Below are 19,801 nucleotides of genomic sequence, written 5' to 3'. Positions count from 1 at the left end.
AAGGTGTTATTGAAACATCCTTTTTTACGCTTAAAGTTACTAAGGCCATATATAAGGTACAGAGTGAGATGGCTAGTAGATTTAGAAAAGTTATTACCCAGCAGGATCAGTCAGATAGATGGGTGACTGTCAGGAAAGGTATAAAGGTAGTTCAAAAGTCTCCAGTGGTTATTCCTCTACCAAATATGTATTCAGTTTTTAGAACTGATGAAGGGGAATTAGATTGCCTACAGTATGGAAATAGGCCCTTTGGCCCAATGAGTCCACACCAACCCTCCGAACAGTAACCAACCTAGACCCATTCCCCTACCCTATATTTACCCCTGACGAATGCACTTAACACTATGGTCAATTTAGCATGGCCAATTCACCTGACCTGCACATCTTTGGACTGTGGGAGGAAATCTGAGCACCCGGAGGAAACCCATGCAGACGTGGGGAGAATATGCACACTCCATACAGACAGTCACCCGAGGTGGGAATCAAACCTGGGCCCCTGGCGCTGTGAGGCAGCAGTGCTAACCACTGAGCTACCATGCCGCCCACTAAATTGTAGTTAGTTCATGCAAGGAGTCTTACAGGTAAGGCTGATGAACTCAGGGCATGTTTAAGAACATGGAATTAAGTTGTCATATCTATTACAGAAACTTGGCTGAGGGATGGACAAGAGTGGCTGCTCAATGTTCCAGGTTATAGATGCTATAGGAAGCATAGAAAAGGAGGCAAGAAAGGAGGAGGGGGTGGCATTTTTGATTAAGGAATACATTACTGCTGTAACTAAGGAAGATATTTCTGCAAAATTATCCAGTGAAAATATATGGGTAGAAATTATAAAAAAGAGGGGAAAGATCATATTGATGGGATTAACTATAGCCCTCCCCCCCATAGTAAGAGAGAAATTGATAAACATAGGTAGGGAAATCTCTGACATATGTAAGTATAACAAGGTTGTAATAATGGGGATTTTAATTTTCCAAACATTGACTGGGACTACCATAGTGTTAAAGTCTTGTATGGTGAAGAATTTGTCAAATGTGTTCAAGAAAACTTTCTTTATCAACATCTGGTTGCTCCTATTAGAGAAGGAGCAAAAGTAGACTTTTTTTTGGACTGTAATGCAGTAATAGGTAACTGAAATAATAGTAGGGGAACACTTTGGGTCTAGCGATCATAATTCTATTCATTTCAAAATGGTTGTGGAAAAGGATAAGCCTTCCATAAAAGTTAAAGTTTTTAATTGGAGTAAGGCAAATTTTAATGGTACGAGACATGAACTTTCAACAGTTGATTGGAGTAGACTGTTTGCAGGTAAAAGGACACCTGACAAGTGGGAAGCTTTCAAGACTGTGATGATGAGATTGGAGGTATTTGTTCCTGTTAGAGTGAAGGGTAAGGCTGGTATGATTAAGGAACAATGGATGAACAAACATATTGAGGTTCTAGTCAAGAATAAAAGAAAAGTTTATTTTGGATATAGACAGCTTGGTTCAATTGAATCTCTTAATCAATATAAAGAGTGTAGAGGCATTCTTAAGAGTGAAATCATGAAAGCAAAAAGAGAATATAAGACAGCGTTGGCAGATAAGGTTAAGGATAATCCAAAGAGACTCTACAAATACAGTAAGAGCAAGAAGGTAACTAGAGAGAGGGTAGAGCCTCTGAAAGATCAAGGAGGGTCGTCTTTTTGTTGAACCCCAAATGATGGAAGAGATAGTAAATGAATATTTCTCATCAGTTTTTATTGTGGGGAAAGAATGAACTCTAGAGAATGTAGAGAAATAAACTTTGATGTTTTAAAACAGTTCATATTACAGAAGAGGATGTACAGGAGGTCTTAGAGAATATAAAAGTGGATAAATCTCCAGTACCTGATTTAACGTATCCCAGAACGTTGTGGGAAGTAAGGGAGGAAATTACGAGACCCCTTGCAGAAATATTTGTATCATCTATAACTACGGGTGAGGTGCCTGATGACTGGAGGGTGGCTAATGTTGTACCTTTGTTTAAGAAAGGTTGTAAGGAGAAACCAGGGAACTATCGACCTGTGAGTTTGACCACTTGAGGGTGACTTGTTGAAGGTGAGTATAAAAGATAGGATTTATGGACATTTAGAGAGGCAAAAATTGATTAAGAATAGTCAGTATAATTTAGTGTGAGGAAAGTTGTGTCTCACAAGCTTCATTGAATTTTTTGAGCAAGTTACCAAATAGGTGGTTGATAGCAGAGCAGTAGACGTTTATTTGGATTTTAGTAAAGCCTTTGGCAAGGTTCCACATGGTAGATTAATTAGTAAAGTTAGGTCACATGGGATTCAGGGTGAGCTTGCCAATTGGATGCATAATTGGCTTAAAGGCAGGAGACAGAATGTAATGGTGGAGGGTTGCTTTTTGGACTGGAAGCCTGTGACCAGCGGTGTTTGTAATTTATACAAATGATGGGATGAGAATATAGAAGGCATGGTTAGTAAATTTGCAATTGACACCAAAATTGGTGGCATTGTAGACTGTGAAGAGAATTATTTAAGATTACAAAGGGATCTTGATCAAATGGGTCAATAGGCTGAAAAATGGCAGGTGGAGTTCAATCTGGATAAATGCAAGATATTGCATTTTGGTACAACAAACAAGACTAGGGCTTATACAGTTACTGGCAGGGCATTGGTAGTGTTGTAAAACAGAGAGAGATGTAGGAGTGCAGGTACATAATTCTTTAAAGTTTGTGTCACATATACACAGGGTGGTTAAAAATGTATTTGGCACACTTGCCTTCATTGCTCAGTCCTTAGAGTAAAGGAGTTGGGAAGTCATGTTGAGGTTGTGCAGGACAATGGTGAGGCCTCTTCTGAAATACTGTGTCCCGTTCTAGTCGCTCAGTTACAGAAAGGATATTATCAATCTGAAGAGATTTACCAGGATGTTGCTGGGTATGGAAGGTTTGAGTTATAAAGAAAGACTGGACAAGCTAGGACTTCTTTCACTGGAGCATAGGAGGTTGAGAGGTGACCCGATAGAAATTTATAAAATAATGAGAGATATAGATAGAGTTGATCTTTTCTCTGAGGTGGGGAATTTGAAGATTAGGGGGCATATCTTGAAGTTGCGAGGAGAGAGATTTTAAAAAGGACATACATACATTTTTTTACACAAAGGGTGGTTCGCATGTGGAATGAACTTCCTAGGAAATGTTGGATGCGGGTACAGTTGCAACGTTTAAAAGATATTTGGATGGATACATGAATAGGAAAGGTTTGGAGGGATATGGGCCAGAAGTAAGCAGGTGGGACTAGTTTAGTTTGGGATTATGTTCTGCATGGACTGGTTGGACCAAAGGGTCTGTTTCTGTGCTGTATGACTCTTCGATTCTATGATCTGAGAGGGCAGATGGGGCCTCAGTTCAAGGTCCTTTCTGAAAGAAGGAACCCCAGACAATGCAGCACTCCCTCCGATCTACATGAGAGTATCATATACATTATGTGTTCACGACTCCAAAATTGGACCCAAAGCTATAACTTTCTGACTCAAAGGCAAGAGTGATACCTACTAAGCTACATCAGATTCCTGTGATCACGAGCTAATGTGTGCTGGTTTGAACAATTCTATTACACAGATCTGACATATATTCCTTGCGAACCACTGAACCTTTGTCATAATTTGATGCTTCTGTCCTACTGATGCTTAAAAGTTTGAAGCTTTCTGAGATATCCTTCAGTATTACGTATGCCATGTATTTAGTGGATGATTTAGATTAGATTAGATTCCCTACAGTGTGGAAACAGGCCCTTTGGCCCAACTAGTCCACACTAACCCTCCGAAGAACAACCCACCCAGATCCATCTCCCTCTGACTAATGCGTCTAATACTATGAGCAATTTAACATGGCCAATTCACCTGACCTGCACATCTTTGGACTGTGGGAGGAAACTGGAGCACCCTGAGGAAACCCATGCAGACACGGGGAGAGTGTGCAAACTCCACATAGACAGTCGCCCAAGGCTGGAATCGAACCTAGGACCCTGGCACCGTGAGGCAGCAGTGCTAACCACTGTGCCACCCCATTTATTTCAGACGTTCTCACTGGTTCATAATCTTGCTCACTTACCGTTACTGCCAGAATCCCACCAATAATACTTGGCAAGAATTATTTGGTTAGAAGCAGGGAAACATTTTTAACAAGTTCATTGGAAGGTCACCTATCCAGTAGAGGTTTAATTGGATTGGCCTGCTCGTATATGACAGAAGAGAATTGAAATTGGTTACTTATTGAAAACTTTTAATTGGAAGTTTGTACAAAGATGGTGCGTCTGTGGAACTCGCTAAGTTATATGTCCAATATGTAGGAAAAGGCAAAAACTGTTGTAACATGATTGTAACACAAAATATTTATTATGCTCTCACTGTGATGTTGCTGATGATACCTCACCCTCTTCACTGACATATTAAATACAGGTGTTTTTTTTTAAGGATGTTAACTGTACTACATTTTATTGGTTTGTTTATTAATCATGAAGCAGTCAGTCTTCTCAAGAACAAATCTGCCTCCTTGCCCATCAGTTGACCTTTCCCCTCAGTGTATATTGTCTGACTAGAATTATGTTTTCCTCTCTTTTTTTCCATTATTGTTAGTGCAGCTCATTCTTAGTATACTGCATAGAAACAGCAAATGATTATTAACTAGAGCTTCAGTTGATAATGATAGATCTGTACCTCCTATACCTAATTATGTAGCGCCTTTCCTCATTTAAGTTTCACTTTTCTGTGTTTAGGATCATGTTTTTTATTTGTTATTGGTTATCTCCGATTTCTAAGTAATCCAGTGTTGCCTATAGAGTTTGAGATGTGCATTCAACCCCAAAGGAAAGGGGATCCTTGGGCTAGTCATAGAACAGTCTTAGAATCTCTACAATGTGAAAGCAGACTATTTGGCCCATTGAGTCCACGCCGACCCTCAGAAGAGCATCCCAACCAGACCCACTCCCTACCTTGTAACCTTGCACTTGCATTGCTAATCCACCTAACTTTCACATCCTTGGATACTATGGGGAATTTGGCATGGCCAATCCATGTAACCTGCATATCTTTGAACTGTGGGAGGAAGCCAGAGCACCCAAAGGAAACCCACGCAGGCACGGGGAGAATGTGCAAACTCCATACTGAATCAAACCAGATCCCTGGCACTGTGAGTCAGCAATGCTAACTGCTAAGCCACAGTGGCACTCTATATTACAAGATAGGAGCAGGTGTACGTGCGTGTGGCTTAGCAGCTAATTTTTAACTCTACACTTAGTATATAATGTGGTTCCCTTTTCATAAATTAGGTGATAAAGTATAGTGGTCATTAGAGTGATTAAACTTCATCATCCAAAGTGAACCCTTGTGATTTTTATATTATAGAATATTCCAAGGACTTCCTCTAATGCACTCTGTGCAGATTTTGCTGGAGCAGGGTATCTTCGCTGGTTAGATTTTTTTTGAGCTGTAATTCATTAGAAATGTGAGCTGCTAATGGCACAGAGTGCGTAATGTGGCATATGGGATCTTAGTAAATGGCAGAACCGACACACACTCTCCTTAATCAATAAGATTCAAGGATTGGGAAAGAAATCCACTGAATTAGATTCAAGTTAAGCACAGAAAGGGAAACATTGGACTCGGTGAGAGACAAAAAAGGGCAGAAAGGAAAGTTTAAAAAATTGAATAATCAGTATAAAGAGTATCAATTAGACTAACTTCAACAATTTAGTTTCTGAAGTAAGGAAACCCCACAATTTCAGCACCAGAAAATTTGAATGCTATTTTAGGACCTTAAATTTCATTGTTAAAGGGTCCTTACACCATTAAATACTGACCCTAACCTGTGTTCCCTCTAGTTTTATTTTCTGCATGGATTTCTGAGATCTATGCACCACAGCAATTTACAGAACCAGAAGCCAGTACTATGGTCTGTGTCGGCATACCAATTGCACAGCCATGCAGCTTAAAGGGAGTATTGGCCCTAACTTTCTGGTGTGACCCGAATTTGCTTTTGCAGGAATTTCTGGAAACTCAAGCAACTCTGAAGACAAGCTGCTAATTTCACAAAGCCACCTTTCAGAGAAGTATAAATTGGCCAATAGTTGTGACAATTTGCCGCTCATATTGTCTCCCACCACAATATACTGTAACGTACACACCAATAAGTCACACACATTAACCAAGCAAACTCTGAACGACTATCACTACTACATTCTGTATGACTTCAGTGACAAAAACAAATCATTGCTTATCTCTCCATGCAATGATTGGTGGATGACTTTGAATATGAGCATTGTGTTGGGAAGGGAAGGCTGGTTAGAAGTGGGTTATTGATGGTGACTAATTACATGTAAGCAAAACTGTATAGATATGTCATGTTTTTTATTCTGGCTGTGCATGTTCATTTTGAGGTTAAGTACCCTAGCTGCTGACTTTGTCTCACTGGCATGTGGCATAGATCTTCAGTTATGCTGTCCTGATCTTGCTCTGTGCTTTCACACTGCTTGACCAGGGAGAAAAAAGGTTTTACAAGAAATAAAATGAGTGTAATAGCCTTGTAACTGGAACAGGCAATTCTCTGATGAGAAATAATGGGTGTTGTTTTTACTAGCGTAGTCGCTGCTGAAGGTAGAAATATGTATATTATTAATGTATAATTGAGACTTTCACTGTCCTAAAGTAATTTTATTTGAATACAAATACAGATTTATATACTTGTGAAAAGCGTTTATATTCCACCTCAAGATAATTTACTGCAAAAACTGGCTACAAGTATTTTGGCTTCCGCTTATCAGGAAGTTAGAGTTGCTTTTCATTATTGTGAATAAAACAGGCACAAATGTCATAACAAATTGTCTCAGGGGAGTGAAGGGTCTTGCGTTTCTTTACTGATGTTTGAGTGTGGTGTCAGTCATGTACGCATTGCACTCTGACCTTTTAGAGTGAGTTAATGGCCATTTCATTATAACGGACTGATAAGCACCATAAACCAGCTGCTGGCAGATGAAGCCGGCACCCAACAACTGACTGAAACGTAGGCTAGAAAGAGTGCGGAGGTGATCATGGCAGTCTGAGGGTCATACCTGATAACAAGATGAATATGATGTGACTTCCAGGCAAGCCATTGTTCAGTTCTGGCTCGGAAGCCAGTTTTATGGAGATACTGGCTGATGGCTAGAAACGTTATTCACAAATAGTGTCTCTTCTATTTGAGTAGCTAGAGAGGTGGCATTGAGTAAGTTAATGTCCTTTTAATCCTGACAGTGCCTTCATATCACAGCTATGCCTTTTCTCTTATTACAACTGTTTTCCACTACTTTGTTCCTGTTCGCCCTACATACACAGAAATGTGGGGAATGTCAGCAGAGCAACAACAACTAGAAAACAGTTGTTTCTATTAGTACCTACCCTCAGAAAAACACAGGAAATACAACAAAGTTTTAAGTACTTCTATTGCTAACTGCTCCATATTCTCATTGCTTTGCCACTGTTTCTCTATCTTTGTGTTTTTTTCCTTCTGTCGTTCCCCCCCTTCTCCCCTTAGTGCCATTTCCTCCGTTATCCTGGTGGTGTTGGCTTATTGAAAATAAACTTGAACATGAAGCTGCCTAGTAGGCACTGGGGAGTTGACCAACAGTTACATCATTTTTAAAAATTCTACCCTACATGTTATGCTAGGTCATGTGGGCGGCACGGTGGCACAGTGGTTAGCACTGCTGCCTCGCAGCGCCAGAGACCCGGGTTCATTTCCCGACTCAGGCGACTGACTGTGTGGAGTTTGCACGTTCTCCCCATGTCTGCGTGGGTTTCCTCCGGGGGCTCCGGTTTCCTCCCACAGTCCAAAGATGTGCAAGTCAGGTGAATTGGCCATGCTAAATTGCCCGTAGTGTTAGGTAAAGGGGTAAATGTAGGGGTATGGGTGGGTTACGCTTTGGCGGGTCGGTGTGGACTTGTTGGGCCGAAGGGCCTGTTTCCACACTGTAAGTAATCTAATCTAATCTAATCTATATGTCCAAGCAAATTATTAGTATCTTTTTATAGCAAAGTACTACTATTTTATTAGATATGGAGTTTGTGACGGTCTGGGAATTTAATGCTTATATGTGCAGTAGAGGAGCTTCATCATAGCTGACAACACTATAATATATTGTAACATGTGAAGAAACAGTAACATTGCTTTGACAGCATACAGAGATACAAGCCTTCAGCTCCAACTTATATCGGCATCATACTGACATGTCACAGTACCACACATTGCAATTGCGAAAACTTCTAATGCTGTTCAGTTCAGTGGAATATGTGGCCTTTCCTCCCATAGAACCAGCTACTGTAAGAGAAAGGGTGAGGTGTCACATCAGAACAATTTTTCTAGATTAATTAAAATATTTTCCTTCACACTTATGGCTGTTAGCTTTGGGCAATGAAGTCTTAACCTAATCCCAATGGAGGAGAGTCAATTGGCCAAACTATGATCCAAATCTATTAATTGCCCAATCAACTCTGATTCTACCAAGTCACAAACATAGGTAAGGAAGATGGACCATGCTGGTATAATGGAGTGGGCCAGAATAGCTCTTCCTTCCGATGGTGCCGAACACTTCCACTATACTTTAAAATCTTGAAACTCCTACATCCTTGCAGGTCACTATACCTTATGCTGCTGCTTAACACAACCCTGTTATCACCAGTATTCTCATTGATTAGTCTTATGCTTCACAAATTCGATTTGGTCATGTTGATGGAATAATGTAGAAAACAACTTCTTCATATGACTGTTGCCCATATTATAAATAGATAGCCCAGAAAGTTTCCTGCTCTCAGAGGTGCTGTGTTTCAGATGTGATGTTAAACTGAGAGCCACTCAGGTAAGTATAAAAGTTCCCAGGGAACAGTTTCACAGAAGCATAGGGAAATTCTCCTTGGCCAGTATTTTATCCCTAAACAACCAACACTCAAACCAATAATCTGGCCATTTTCACACTGGTGTTTGTGGGAACTTGCTGTGCGCAAATTGGCTGCCATGTTTATCCCCATTACAATGACTGCACTTCTGAAAGTAGTGAATTGCCTGCAAAGATTTTTGGGACAGCTAAGGCCCCAAAAATAGCCACATAAATCAAAGTTGTTTTAAAAATCACAGACATGGAGGAAGCATTTGCACTCCAGGAACTGAAGTTAAGATTAAAGTTTTTACTCAACATTCTGAACAAATAAGTTGTTTGTTGCACTGCTGTTGAAGCTCTGAATTCTGGAGTACTCTGTTAACTGAAGAGAGGTCAAGAGCAACATGAGCTGACTCTTATTGAACTAATTCTGCTCAAAAGACGGACATACTGTTTAGCATTGAGTATGCCCACTTGCCAGAGAATATGCTCCTTATTTTTAAACTGTGTACCATAGGTCCAGTCTCTCCCTTAATGTGAACATCTCTGTTTCCAACTAGTCAAGTCCCCACAGAATCATACACATTTCATTGAGATCACCTCCCATTCATCTAAATGCATTCATGCTGGCCCAATCTATTCATCATTTCCCCACTCCAGGAAACAATGCAGTAAACTATCTCTGAATTGCTTCCAATATACAGGATTTATAAAAAAAGCCATAGCATAGAAACAGGCAACTGAACCCCTCAAATCTCTGCCAGTGTTTTCTCCATGAATGACCTATTTGAATCCCCTTTCCTGCTCAACTTCAACTATTCCAAAATTTATCTTCAAATAACTACCTAATTCCCTTCCAAAAGAATTGAGGGACTTCTCTCGCACTTCACCCCAGAGGCGTTCTCCATAAAAACTCCCACCTCATTCCAAAGGCATATCTTTTCTCCACCAATTCTTTTTGTGATAATTTAAAATTTCTGGACTCTAATTATCATAGGAATTTGGAAAATAGGAACAAGTAGAGGCCATTGTGCCCTTCAAGCTTGTGCCACCATTCAATATGGTCATGGCCAATCATCCAACTCAGTACCCTGTTCCCACTTTCCCCCCATATTCTTTGATTCCTTTAGCCCTATGAACTATAACTAACTATAACGCTATGAAGTCATCAATGTTTTGGCCTCAACTGCTTTCTGTGGCAGAGAATTCCATCGGCTCATAGCTCTCTATGTGAAGAAATCTCATCTCAGTCCTAAATGGTCGACCCCATATCCTTAAACTGTGACCACTGGTTCTGGATCCCAGCTCATCAGGAACATCCTTCCATATATTTCCTCTATCTAGTTCTGTTAGAAGTTATAACTTTCTGGAATCCCTTTCATTCTTCAAAACGCTAGTGATTCCTGGGAAGGTGGGACTGACATATGAAGAGAGACTGGATTAGTTAGGACTCTGAGTGGTAGACTTTTGTTGCATTTCCTCCATTGCCAGCGCATCCATCCTTAAAAAGAAGACTAAAATTGCACACAGTATTCCAGTTATGATCTCACCAAGGCCCTGTCAATTGCAGCAAGACACCCCTGCTCCTATATTTAAATATTCTCGTTATGAAGGCCATTTGCTTCTTCATTGCTATTAAATCATCTCAGTGATCTGCTGGAAAAAATCTACCTCCATCTCGATTACCTTTTCACTACTGCTCATTTTCGTCAGGATCTCCTACAGGTTACTATATTTTTCCAATATGGTCAATAGAACCCCACTGTCAGATTTATTTTTTGCTCCAGTTATGTCTTGTCCCAGAAAGCAATTATGGGACTATCTGCTGTATTTTACTCAACTTCCCTTAATGATGTTCCCCAGAATACTCCAACTAGGTCTAGTACAAACCTCCTTTTCTTTATAACTTGTGCCACTAACTAGAAAATGTAAGAATTCTACATGTTATAATATAGTACTTAAGACACAGAGATGGACTATTCAGTCCAGTAGGTCGGTGTTCGTGTTTCAATCTCTCATAAGCCTCTTCAAACTTCATCTTACCCTGTATTTCTCCATCATGTTTGTGCAGGTTCAATTTAATTCTATCTAGACAATAATTTAATCAATTACTTGATATGTTCCACATTTTAGCAACCCTCTAGGTAAAGGTTTTTTTCCCCAAAAACCCTGTTATATTTATAAATCTCATCTTTGAATCTACTTTCTATTCAAAGTTTGTGAAAAGATTTGTAGCTCGGGTGCTCGTTGTTGTGGTTCTGTTCGCTGAGCTGGGAATTTGTGTTTCAGACGTTTCGTCCCCTGTCTAGGTGACATCCTCAGTGCTTGGGAGCCTCCTGTGAAGTGCTTCTGTGATGTTACCTCCGGCATTTATAGTGATTCGTATCTGCCGCTTCTGGTTGACAACTGGAAGCGGCAGATACAAATCACTATAAATGCTGGAGGAAACATCACAGAAGCGCTTCACAGGAGGCTCCCAAGCACTGAGGATGTCACCTAGACAGGGGACGAAACGTCTGCAACACAAATTCCCAGTTCGGCGAACAGAACCACAACTACTTTCTATTCCGCTTTCCTAGCTATGGTAACTTCTACGAGTATAAAATAAAAGCAAAACACTGTGAATGCTGGGAAATGTAACAAAAATAAGAAACACTTGAGAAAGTCAGCAGGTCTGACAGCATCTGTGAAGAAAGAAATAATGTTAATATTTTATCCAAAGAAGAGCCATATTGAACTCAAAAGGTTAACTCAGTTTCTCTGCCAAACCTGATGAGTTTTTCCTGTGATTTCTATTTAAGTTATGTCATCCTCTTTATGTGTACCCTATCGAACCCCTTCATTATTATAAGAGCTTCTCCCTCTATGTTCTGTTAACATTTTCACAGCAGTATCTACTAGCATCGTAAAGCCAGCAAATTGCCAACACAGCATTTTTTTTCCATTAATGTTAAAGTATGTCTTATCCTTTTCCACATCCATCTCTTCTTTGTCCCTCCACTCCAGAATGTACTATTCATGCTGATGTGTGATTTCTATGGACTTCAGCTACCTCCTTGGATGAAATGTCTGGGCTTCTTATTTGAGCTTAGTAAGTGAGTCAAGGAGCGCTGAGCACTGCTGGGTGCTCTCAGATGAAAGCAACATGTGCAATTTTGTTCAGGGCTCATTGGAATCCTAATCCAGATGCGTTGAATCTTAACTGTAGCACTCCCTTTTTAATGGGTCATGGATTGAACCAAGTATAAGCCAGTGTTGCACCAGTCCAACTATTAACCCAGTGATCAGAAGTCAACTGTATAATTTTGATCAATGAGATTGTGGCGTTTGATTATACCTAGTTGTTCTGACCACAGACTCAGCATTGGCATTGGCAATCAAGTCTAAAAATAGTTCAGGAACAGGTTTCTTGAATAGCTAGAATCTGACTCTCATCCAGCACACAATTGATCAAAACCACGAGAGTAAGATACTGATCTGTTGTGTGCAGTAGTGCATATAAATGATATATTTGTGAGCCTGAGTCCCTCCTGCTATAGGTTTTGTGATCAACCCCACCACCACCACCCCAGGATTATTTGTTTGTTTGGGGTGCAGAGGGGGTGATGTTTAGTCGCTGTGCAGGCGTACTCCTGGTCTACTGCAAATTAAAATCCATTTGCAAACAGCAGAGTGCTCCCCTGTGTAGGTACCAATCGTAGTTGATGCGAATGGGTCGGCACATCATTAGCCGCCTGCTGTCATTTAACCCTTTCTAGTCCTTTGCTCAGCTGCTGGAGAAACAAAGAGCAAGAAAAATGAAGGTGCAGTCAGCCAGCTTGGAATTGCAGGAGGAGATTAATGCACTGAATGAAATCTCTACATAACTATACACAGAAACTGAATGTTAGAATTCTTCTTAGAATTCAGCCTGGGTTTCTTATACACAAGACATTTGCATTTCTGTAGCATCCTCATTGTAATAAGATATTCCAAGGTGCCTGGCAGGAATATAAATCAGATGTAAATTTATATCAAGCCATATATTTAGGCATTAGGTTACCAAAATTTTACATCAATAAATTAGGTTTTACAGAATGTCTTAAAGGAGGAGAACGATAACTCAGGGGCTGGTAGGGCTAGACAAGCTGTTGTAGGCCAATTAGCACGTTCGGAGTAATGGTTCAAGCTTTAGTCAGCTGATCTTAGTGAAAATCACAATGATGACAGTGAAATCAGTATCACTACTGCTGATAGAGACTCCACATTGGTTTCCGATTCTCATCCAGAAACTAGTGAATTTTATGTTTCTGGCATCAAGTAAAAACAGGATATGGATTGTGCACAATGCATGTGGTTCATTAAAACAGTTCCTGCAAAAGCAAATAGGCACATGGACAGTATGAGCAGAGCAATTTGTGCTGGGAACTGCAATCAGCAAAAAAATAGAGAAGAGAATGAGGGAAATGTGCACATCAACCTGTGATTTGATCAGTAGCATACTTTGTAGAAAAGCTATAAAAGCATCATACTTGTAACAAAGCTGGCAGCTTCTTTCAGTTTTGTAAAGGTAATTAATATCAATAAATTGTAATTTAATTCACTAATTCTTTCTTTAGGTTCTTTCTATAACCCTGCTTTCTCTCAATGCACTTCAATGTTTTTTTCACCTGTTCTACACACACAAAAACATGAATTCACTTCCAAGTCTGCTGAGAAGTTTAGAGCGAATTGGATAAAATGGCCACTGTTAAATGTTCACATTTAAAGCTGAGATCTAATTAATCACGTTGAGGAAACCAGTGAACTGCGTGAGTGGATTTGTTGCAGTGTTCTTAATCAGTGTGTGGTAAATAATCCATAAATCTGATTTGGTTTCCTGTCTGCATCCCGATTTGCAATGAAGTCTCTCCACAAGGAAATAAAATGTTCCAATATTAGAGCTACATATTCTTCTCTGGAAGGACTTCTGTCTGAAGAGAATGGAAAAGCTGAGAAATTTGAGGAAAAATTTAGCAGGCGTATTCAAAATTATAAGAGATTTTGGAATGTACAGTGGCACACTGCTGACAAGAGGGTTGGTAAAGAGAAGATAAAGATTTCTGATAATTGGAGCCCAGGACAGAAGGTAGGGGACAGATGTTTTGTTTGTTCTTAGGACATCACCATCACTGGCTCAGCCAGCACTTATTGCCCATCCCTAATTGCCTTTGAGAAGTTGGTGGTGAGCTGCATCCCTGAACTGTTTTGAAGAATTGTTAAGTTATAGCAAGATGGCAATAATGGAAGCTTCCTTTGGAATTTTGAAGTGGAGTAAGATTTCCAGCTGGCTGTGCTTGATTTGGATCAAACTGAATTGATTTAGGTCACTGTGGGCCTCCCATTCCACCAAACCACAAACCAATTTAGATGCAGAGACAGATAATTCTGTGCTGTTCTGGGAATGTTTCAGCTCAAGGCCAAAGGTCTTGGAATATGACATTTCAAACACATTTGAGAAGCCTGAGTAAATGTGATGTTCAATGTCAAAGAATTTAATGGCAACAGGCTGTACAAACCACGAGGTTCACTCAACCAGTCAGAGTTGTTGCATACTCCGGCCACTTCCATGTCTGTCTGCTGTATATTCTCTCCATCTCCCTGTGGATCACAGGACTATCAGCGACTATGTTGTTCTACAGCATTTGTTTTCCCCCAGGGAGACCAAATCTGGTTGTGATTGCATCTATGTTATCAACAGGAGGCACTCTATATTTGGCTACCTCTTCTATTGGCATTACAAATTATTAGATCAAATACTTGGCACTTTGACATCTGTCTCTTTCCGTCTCTAAGTTTCTGTGTCTTTGTTTGTATATCTCCTATCTCCCTCTTATCCTTTTCATTTCATTTTCCTCTCCTAAAGGTCCTCAGCTTAATATTTTTATCCGTGCAAGAAGAGTATTACAGGCAACCCAACAGATGTTTGGATAAGCTTGAGAAATCTTTTGCCAATATTATTAAATATCAGTTAATATTCCCCAAACTGTCTCTTGCCCTGTAAAATTAATAAATTTATACTGTCTGTAATGGTTTTTCTTCATCACAGTGCTTGTATTTGCATAGAGTGGACTGTTCCAAAGTACTTTGTTGGAAAAACTGCAAGCCATAGAGTAAAACATTAGAACAGTGTTTGGTCAAAGAGGTAGGTTCTAAGAAGTATCTTAAAGAGAAAAAAGAGCTTAGAATCTTCACCGGTGAAAGCCAGGTCAACCAATTGTAGGGCAATTAAAATCAAATGTGCAAGAGGCCAAATTGAAGGAAGTGCTAGAGGATGTTACTACAATGGCAAAGGGCAAGGACAGTGGAAAGGAAGAGCATAGAATGATTTGAAACCAAGTTTGAGAATATTACTGCAAGGTGGTGTATTTGAAAGGAAACAGTTATATAGTTGGGATAATTCTTACAGACAGAACAGAGGTTTTCCACAAAGCATTCACTCAGTGTAGAACACACCACATTGTGAGCAGCTAATTCAGTAGACTAAATTTGAAAGACTTACAAACAGATCACTGTTTCACTTGGAAGGTGTATTTGGAGCCTTTGACAATAAGGAAGGAAAAGGACAACTGTTTCACTTCCATTATTGTGTGGGAAGTGCATAGATGAGGGGGTTGAAGAGGTGTTACAGTGATCCAGAGTGGACTAGGCTGTTGACAGAGGGAATTGGCAGATATGATATATTGCTAGAGATCACAGAAATGGTGGCCCTTTGAATTCAGAGGCTGTGGGTGTTGAAAGTAAGGGCAAGGGATACTCTATCATTGTTCTGAGAGGGAAGGCAAAAGAGTGAGGGTAGAAATGCAAGAGATAGGTCAGGCACAGCTGTGGACCTGTCAAACAGAGTTGCTGAGGGTTGAGGAAACTGTGCAAGATGATTCTGTCGGAATCAATATAATGAAGACCGAGAAACTGGGAGAGTGGAATGGAGTCCATACAAGAAGATGTTGTGAGAAGGTGTAAAGGAGATAACTGGGAGTCAGTAGGTTTGTAATGGATATTGATTAGATTAGATTAGATTAGATTACTTACAATGTGGAAACAGGCCCTTCGGCCCAATATTTATTAATATTGGTGGGCAACTTATATCTAGAAATGGAAACTGAAGTCATGGAAGTAAAGGGAAGAGTCAGAAGTGGACAAAATACATGTGAAGATGGGTGAAAATTGAAAGCAGAGCTGAATTCCAGACAAGAGCAGAAAGCTGCACCAAAGATATCAGGCATAACTGAGATCCATGCAAAGGGAGATACATAGCTTTTACTTGGAGAAAGTGACATGAAAAAGCAAGAATTGTTCAACATGGGAATGAGTTCGGCCCTGCTGTGGAGAGTGATAGTGGATGGGGATTTTTCACGCCTGCTTTTGAGGAAAAAGCAGAGAGCCTTTAGATCATCCTGATGGAGTATGAATGTGTAGAGGAATTGCACGGTTCCTGGTGAAGAGAGAGCTAGAAGCAGGAAACTGAAAATATAGAACCAACATAAAACATCAGAAGGATCCCAAATTTAAGTGGGAAAAGATTGAACGAGGTGAGGAAAAAAATACCCATCAAGATGGGAAGGAGTAAGTTCAGGTTGGACAGGAACAGCCTGAAACAATGAGGCTCTCGGCAATCTAGTTAGTGAATTTTGGGAAGGAGGTGAAGAAGTGGACAGTATGGGCTTGGGGCCTATAAGTGAGAAGCTATGGAGAGAGATCTCCAGAGGTGAGATTAATGACAGTATCGGAAACAGCAGCTTGATGTTGAGGTTTTTTTAGTGCAAGATGGTATATTAAAATAGCCAATGACTGGAAGGTAACATTTCTATACGAAGCCTGCTGCTGTGCTCCAACAAAACCGGTACCAGCTGGAGGCACAGTATCTTGTTTTCCACTTGAGCATTTTATAGCCTTCAGGACTCGACACTGAATTCAACAGCTTGAATGCAAGAATACTACTGTCCTTCATTTTAAGTCCTGACCCCATCTTGTTGGGCTTGCATGAGTCTGCTCTCAGCAGAGCTGACCTATTATCGTTGTGAGGATGGGTCACCAGACCTGAAACATTAACAGTGATTTCTCATTATGGACACTGTCAGACCTGCTGAGCTGTTCTAGTAATTTCTGTTTTTATTTCTGACCTGTTATCTGCTAATAACCTGTCATTAACCCCTATTCTGCATCAAAAACTCTACTATCATTTGCACTGCATTTGCCTTTTCCTCTGGAGATTTTTGCCACCTGTTCTATTTGCTCTTTATTAGAAGCATAAAAATAATTCTCTAACTCTCTTCAGTTCCAAAGAGTTACATTGGACTCAAAACATTAACTCCATTTCTGTCTCAACAGATGCTGCCAGACCTATTGAGTTTCTCCAGCACCTCATTTGAGAATATTAACATTGTAAAATTGTTGGGGAACCAGGAGCCAGTATAGGTATTAATCCAAAGCAGTGATGAATGAAGTGTTGGTTGTTGTTGGTTGGAGTGGATTCGTTGTTGGTTACGATATGGCAGTAGAGTTATAGATAAGCCTGAACTTGACAGAGGATAAAGGCTCAGCCTATCTCTACTATTCCATCTACTCCCCCATTGAGCATTATGCATCGTTTCAGAAGTGTATCAGTACAACAGCATCTGAGAGAACAAGGTGCACAATATACAAGGCAATTCTTCCATTAAGGCACTTAGCTCATTTTCTTTCCAACCTCAGGTAATGTGACTCCTACAGGCTCAGCTACACAGATGGCAAGTGGCATCAGCCTGGTCTCCTTCAACAGCCGTCCTGAGGGCATGCACCAACGCTCATACTCCGTGTCCAGTGCTGACCAGTGGAGTGAAGCCACGGTCATCGCCAACTCTGGCATCAGTAGTGGTAAGTCACACAATATGGTTTAGAAGACACAGGAAATGCTGGAGAAAGTTAACAGGTCTGTCAGCATGTATAGGAGAGAGAAACCGTTCAGAAACTAAATAAGTCCTAATCTTCCTCACAATGGCCGAGTGTTTGAGAAATGGCGTACTGTCTCATAATATGCCTTCACCTTGTTATCATATCCATTTAGTATGCTGCCACAAGTGCAGAGGAGGAAACACATTCATGACCTTGTTTATTTCTGTGGATATGATTTATTCAATAAAGCTCACACATCAAACACTCTGGAACTTGATTGAGATAATAAAATCCTCAGTTTGTGATCAGCTTTGCCAATTAAAGAATAGTTTATTGCAAAATATAAGAAGCAAATTGTCATTGTTGTTGTAAATCTGTCCTCTCTTGACAAGAAATTTAATTTTAAAATTTATTCTTCAAACTTTAGATTCATCGTGTCCTCTGTGGCTCAGCAGTTAGCAAACTCACCTTTGCCCCAAGGCTATGGTTTCAAAACTCTCTCCACTAACTTGAGTACAAAATTCAGGCTGACGTGCCCACACTGAGGAAGTGCTGCACTGTCAGAGATGCTGCCTTTTAGATAAGGCATGAAGCAGAGATTCTATCTGCTCTCTCACTTGGACATAAAAAGTCCAATGGTGCTATTCAAGGAGAACAAGGGAGTTCCCTTGGTTTCCAAACCAATATTTAACCCTCAGTCAACACAGAAACAGACTATTTTGTCATTATCACGTGTCTTAATGTGGTGAAAATTGACTACATTATTTATTAAATACTACAGTTATTGGCTCTATGCATTGCAAAGTCCTGAGATGATGAAAACTGTCTCCCTACCTCCCCCACCTTCACTGCCTTCCCTTCTTTAACATTAGACATGTCTTCTGTGCAGTACCATCGTGTCATTTCTCACACCAGTCATCCCAGGCTTTGTGAATTAAAATAATAATAATTTGACCTGCTCAGTTAAAATTATCCTAACATCTTTCCCATGAGTTCTTTATGTATTTAAGAGGGAGAGAAGGAATAAATCTCAGCTGAAAGCGAACCAGATCCGAGAGAGCAAAGACCATTGTTTGCTTTTGCCTCCTCCTTGAACCGTTTCAAATGCGTATATAACTGTCCTTCATGCCCTTAACCCCCAACTCTTCGAGCATCTTGCCTAAGCTCTTCTAGCATCTTGCCTAAACTGTGTATCCGTGAGTCTAATGAACATTAACAGAGTAATCATATTGGCCTAATAGCATTAACAACTTGATGAAGTTACATATTCCATTACAGCATGCTTTACAAGCTGGACAATTACATATCCGCAGTTACCTGGGTGAAATGTGGTTTGCAGTTTTCCATTTATTTAGAGAATTGAGATTTATTGATGTGGAAAAGAAAAACATCCATCATTATATGTACCAGCTGTCACTGTCAGTTTTTATCATTGGTGTTTTCACAGCAATGTATTTTTAATTATAATTTAATTACTGCATCTTCTCAGAAAGTAACTGCTTACTATGTTATTTTTACAATCAATGCATTTTTATTTCTGTTTCATTTGGGTGTGTTTTTATTCATGCAAATTGAAATACTGGGCCAGATCTTCCGATGGCAATAGCAGTGAAGATTGGAGCATTCATAGTTGTCGCACGCTGAGACCTTTTGTGATGTCCTGACTGTACGTACATGATAGCCTCCCTGGGAATTTAACCTTGTGATGGATAGATCTGTATTACCCAGGCCCCTCCAAAAATACCTTGGCACCTCTATATTGTCCCAGGTCAAGGGCTAACAGTGGAGGCCATTCCAACAGCACCCACCACAAACTTCCAAACTGCATCTCCACTCCCTTTGTCTACACCCTACTGCCCAATACCCTACACCAACTCAGTAGCACACCCATCCCTTTCGACTGCACTCCCTATTACCCTATCTGCTGAGTCCCCACTCAAACCCCCCTGTGCTTTCAACCTCTCCATTCACTCACACACTCCTTCTTCCCCAGTCAACACACCCTCAATCACTCCC

The 19,801-nt window shown here is 40.2% G+C and overlaps 1 protein-coding gene across 8 annotated transcripts in view; it reads left to right on the top strand.

The window, feature by feature from the left end:
- The window catches only part of agap1 (ArfGAP with GTPase domain, ankyrin repeat and PH domain 1), a 765,714-nt gene that overhangs the window by 575,725 nt on the left and 170,188 nt on the right, over nt 1-19,801 (top strand). For 6 of the 8 annotated variants that reach the window (XM_043693251.1, XM_043693249.1, XM_043693248.1 and 3 more), the window contains one exon: nt 17,606-17,767. The exons of the other annotated variants lie outside the window; for them this stretch is intronic. In XM_043693251.1, coding sequence (XP_043549186.1) covers nt 17,606-17,767 — 162 coding nt within the window. The remainder of the gene's footprint in view (nt 1-17,605; nt 17,768-19,801) is intronic. 8 annotated transcript variants of the gene reach the window in all.

Source organism: Chiloscyllium plagiosum, chromosome 7 (genome assembly GCF_004010195.1).
Source record: "Chiloscyllium plagiosum isolate BGI_BamShark_2017 chromosome 7, ASM401019v2, whole genome shotgun sequence".
In the NCBI taxonomy this organism is placed as follows: domain Eukaryota; kingdom Metazoa; phylum Chordata; class Chondrichthyes; order Orectolobiformes; family Hemiscylliidae; genus Chiloscyllium; species Chiloscyllium plagiosum.
This window is presented reverse-complemented; position numbering and strand designations above follow the sequence as displayed.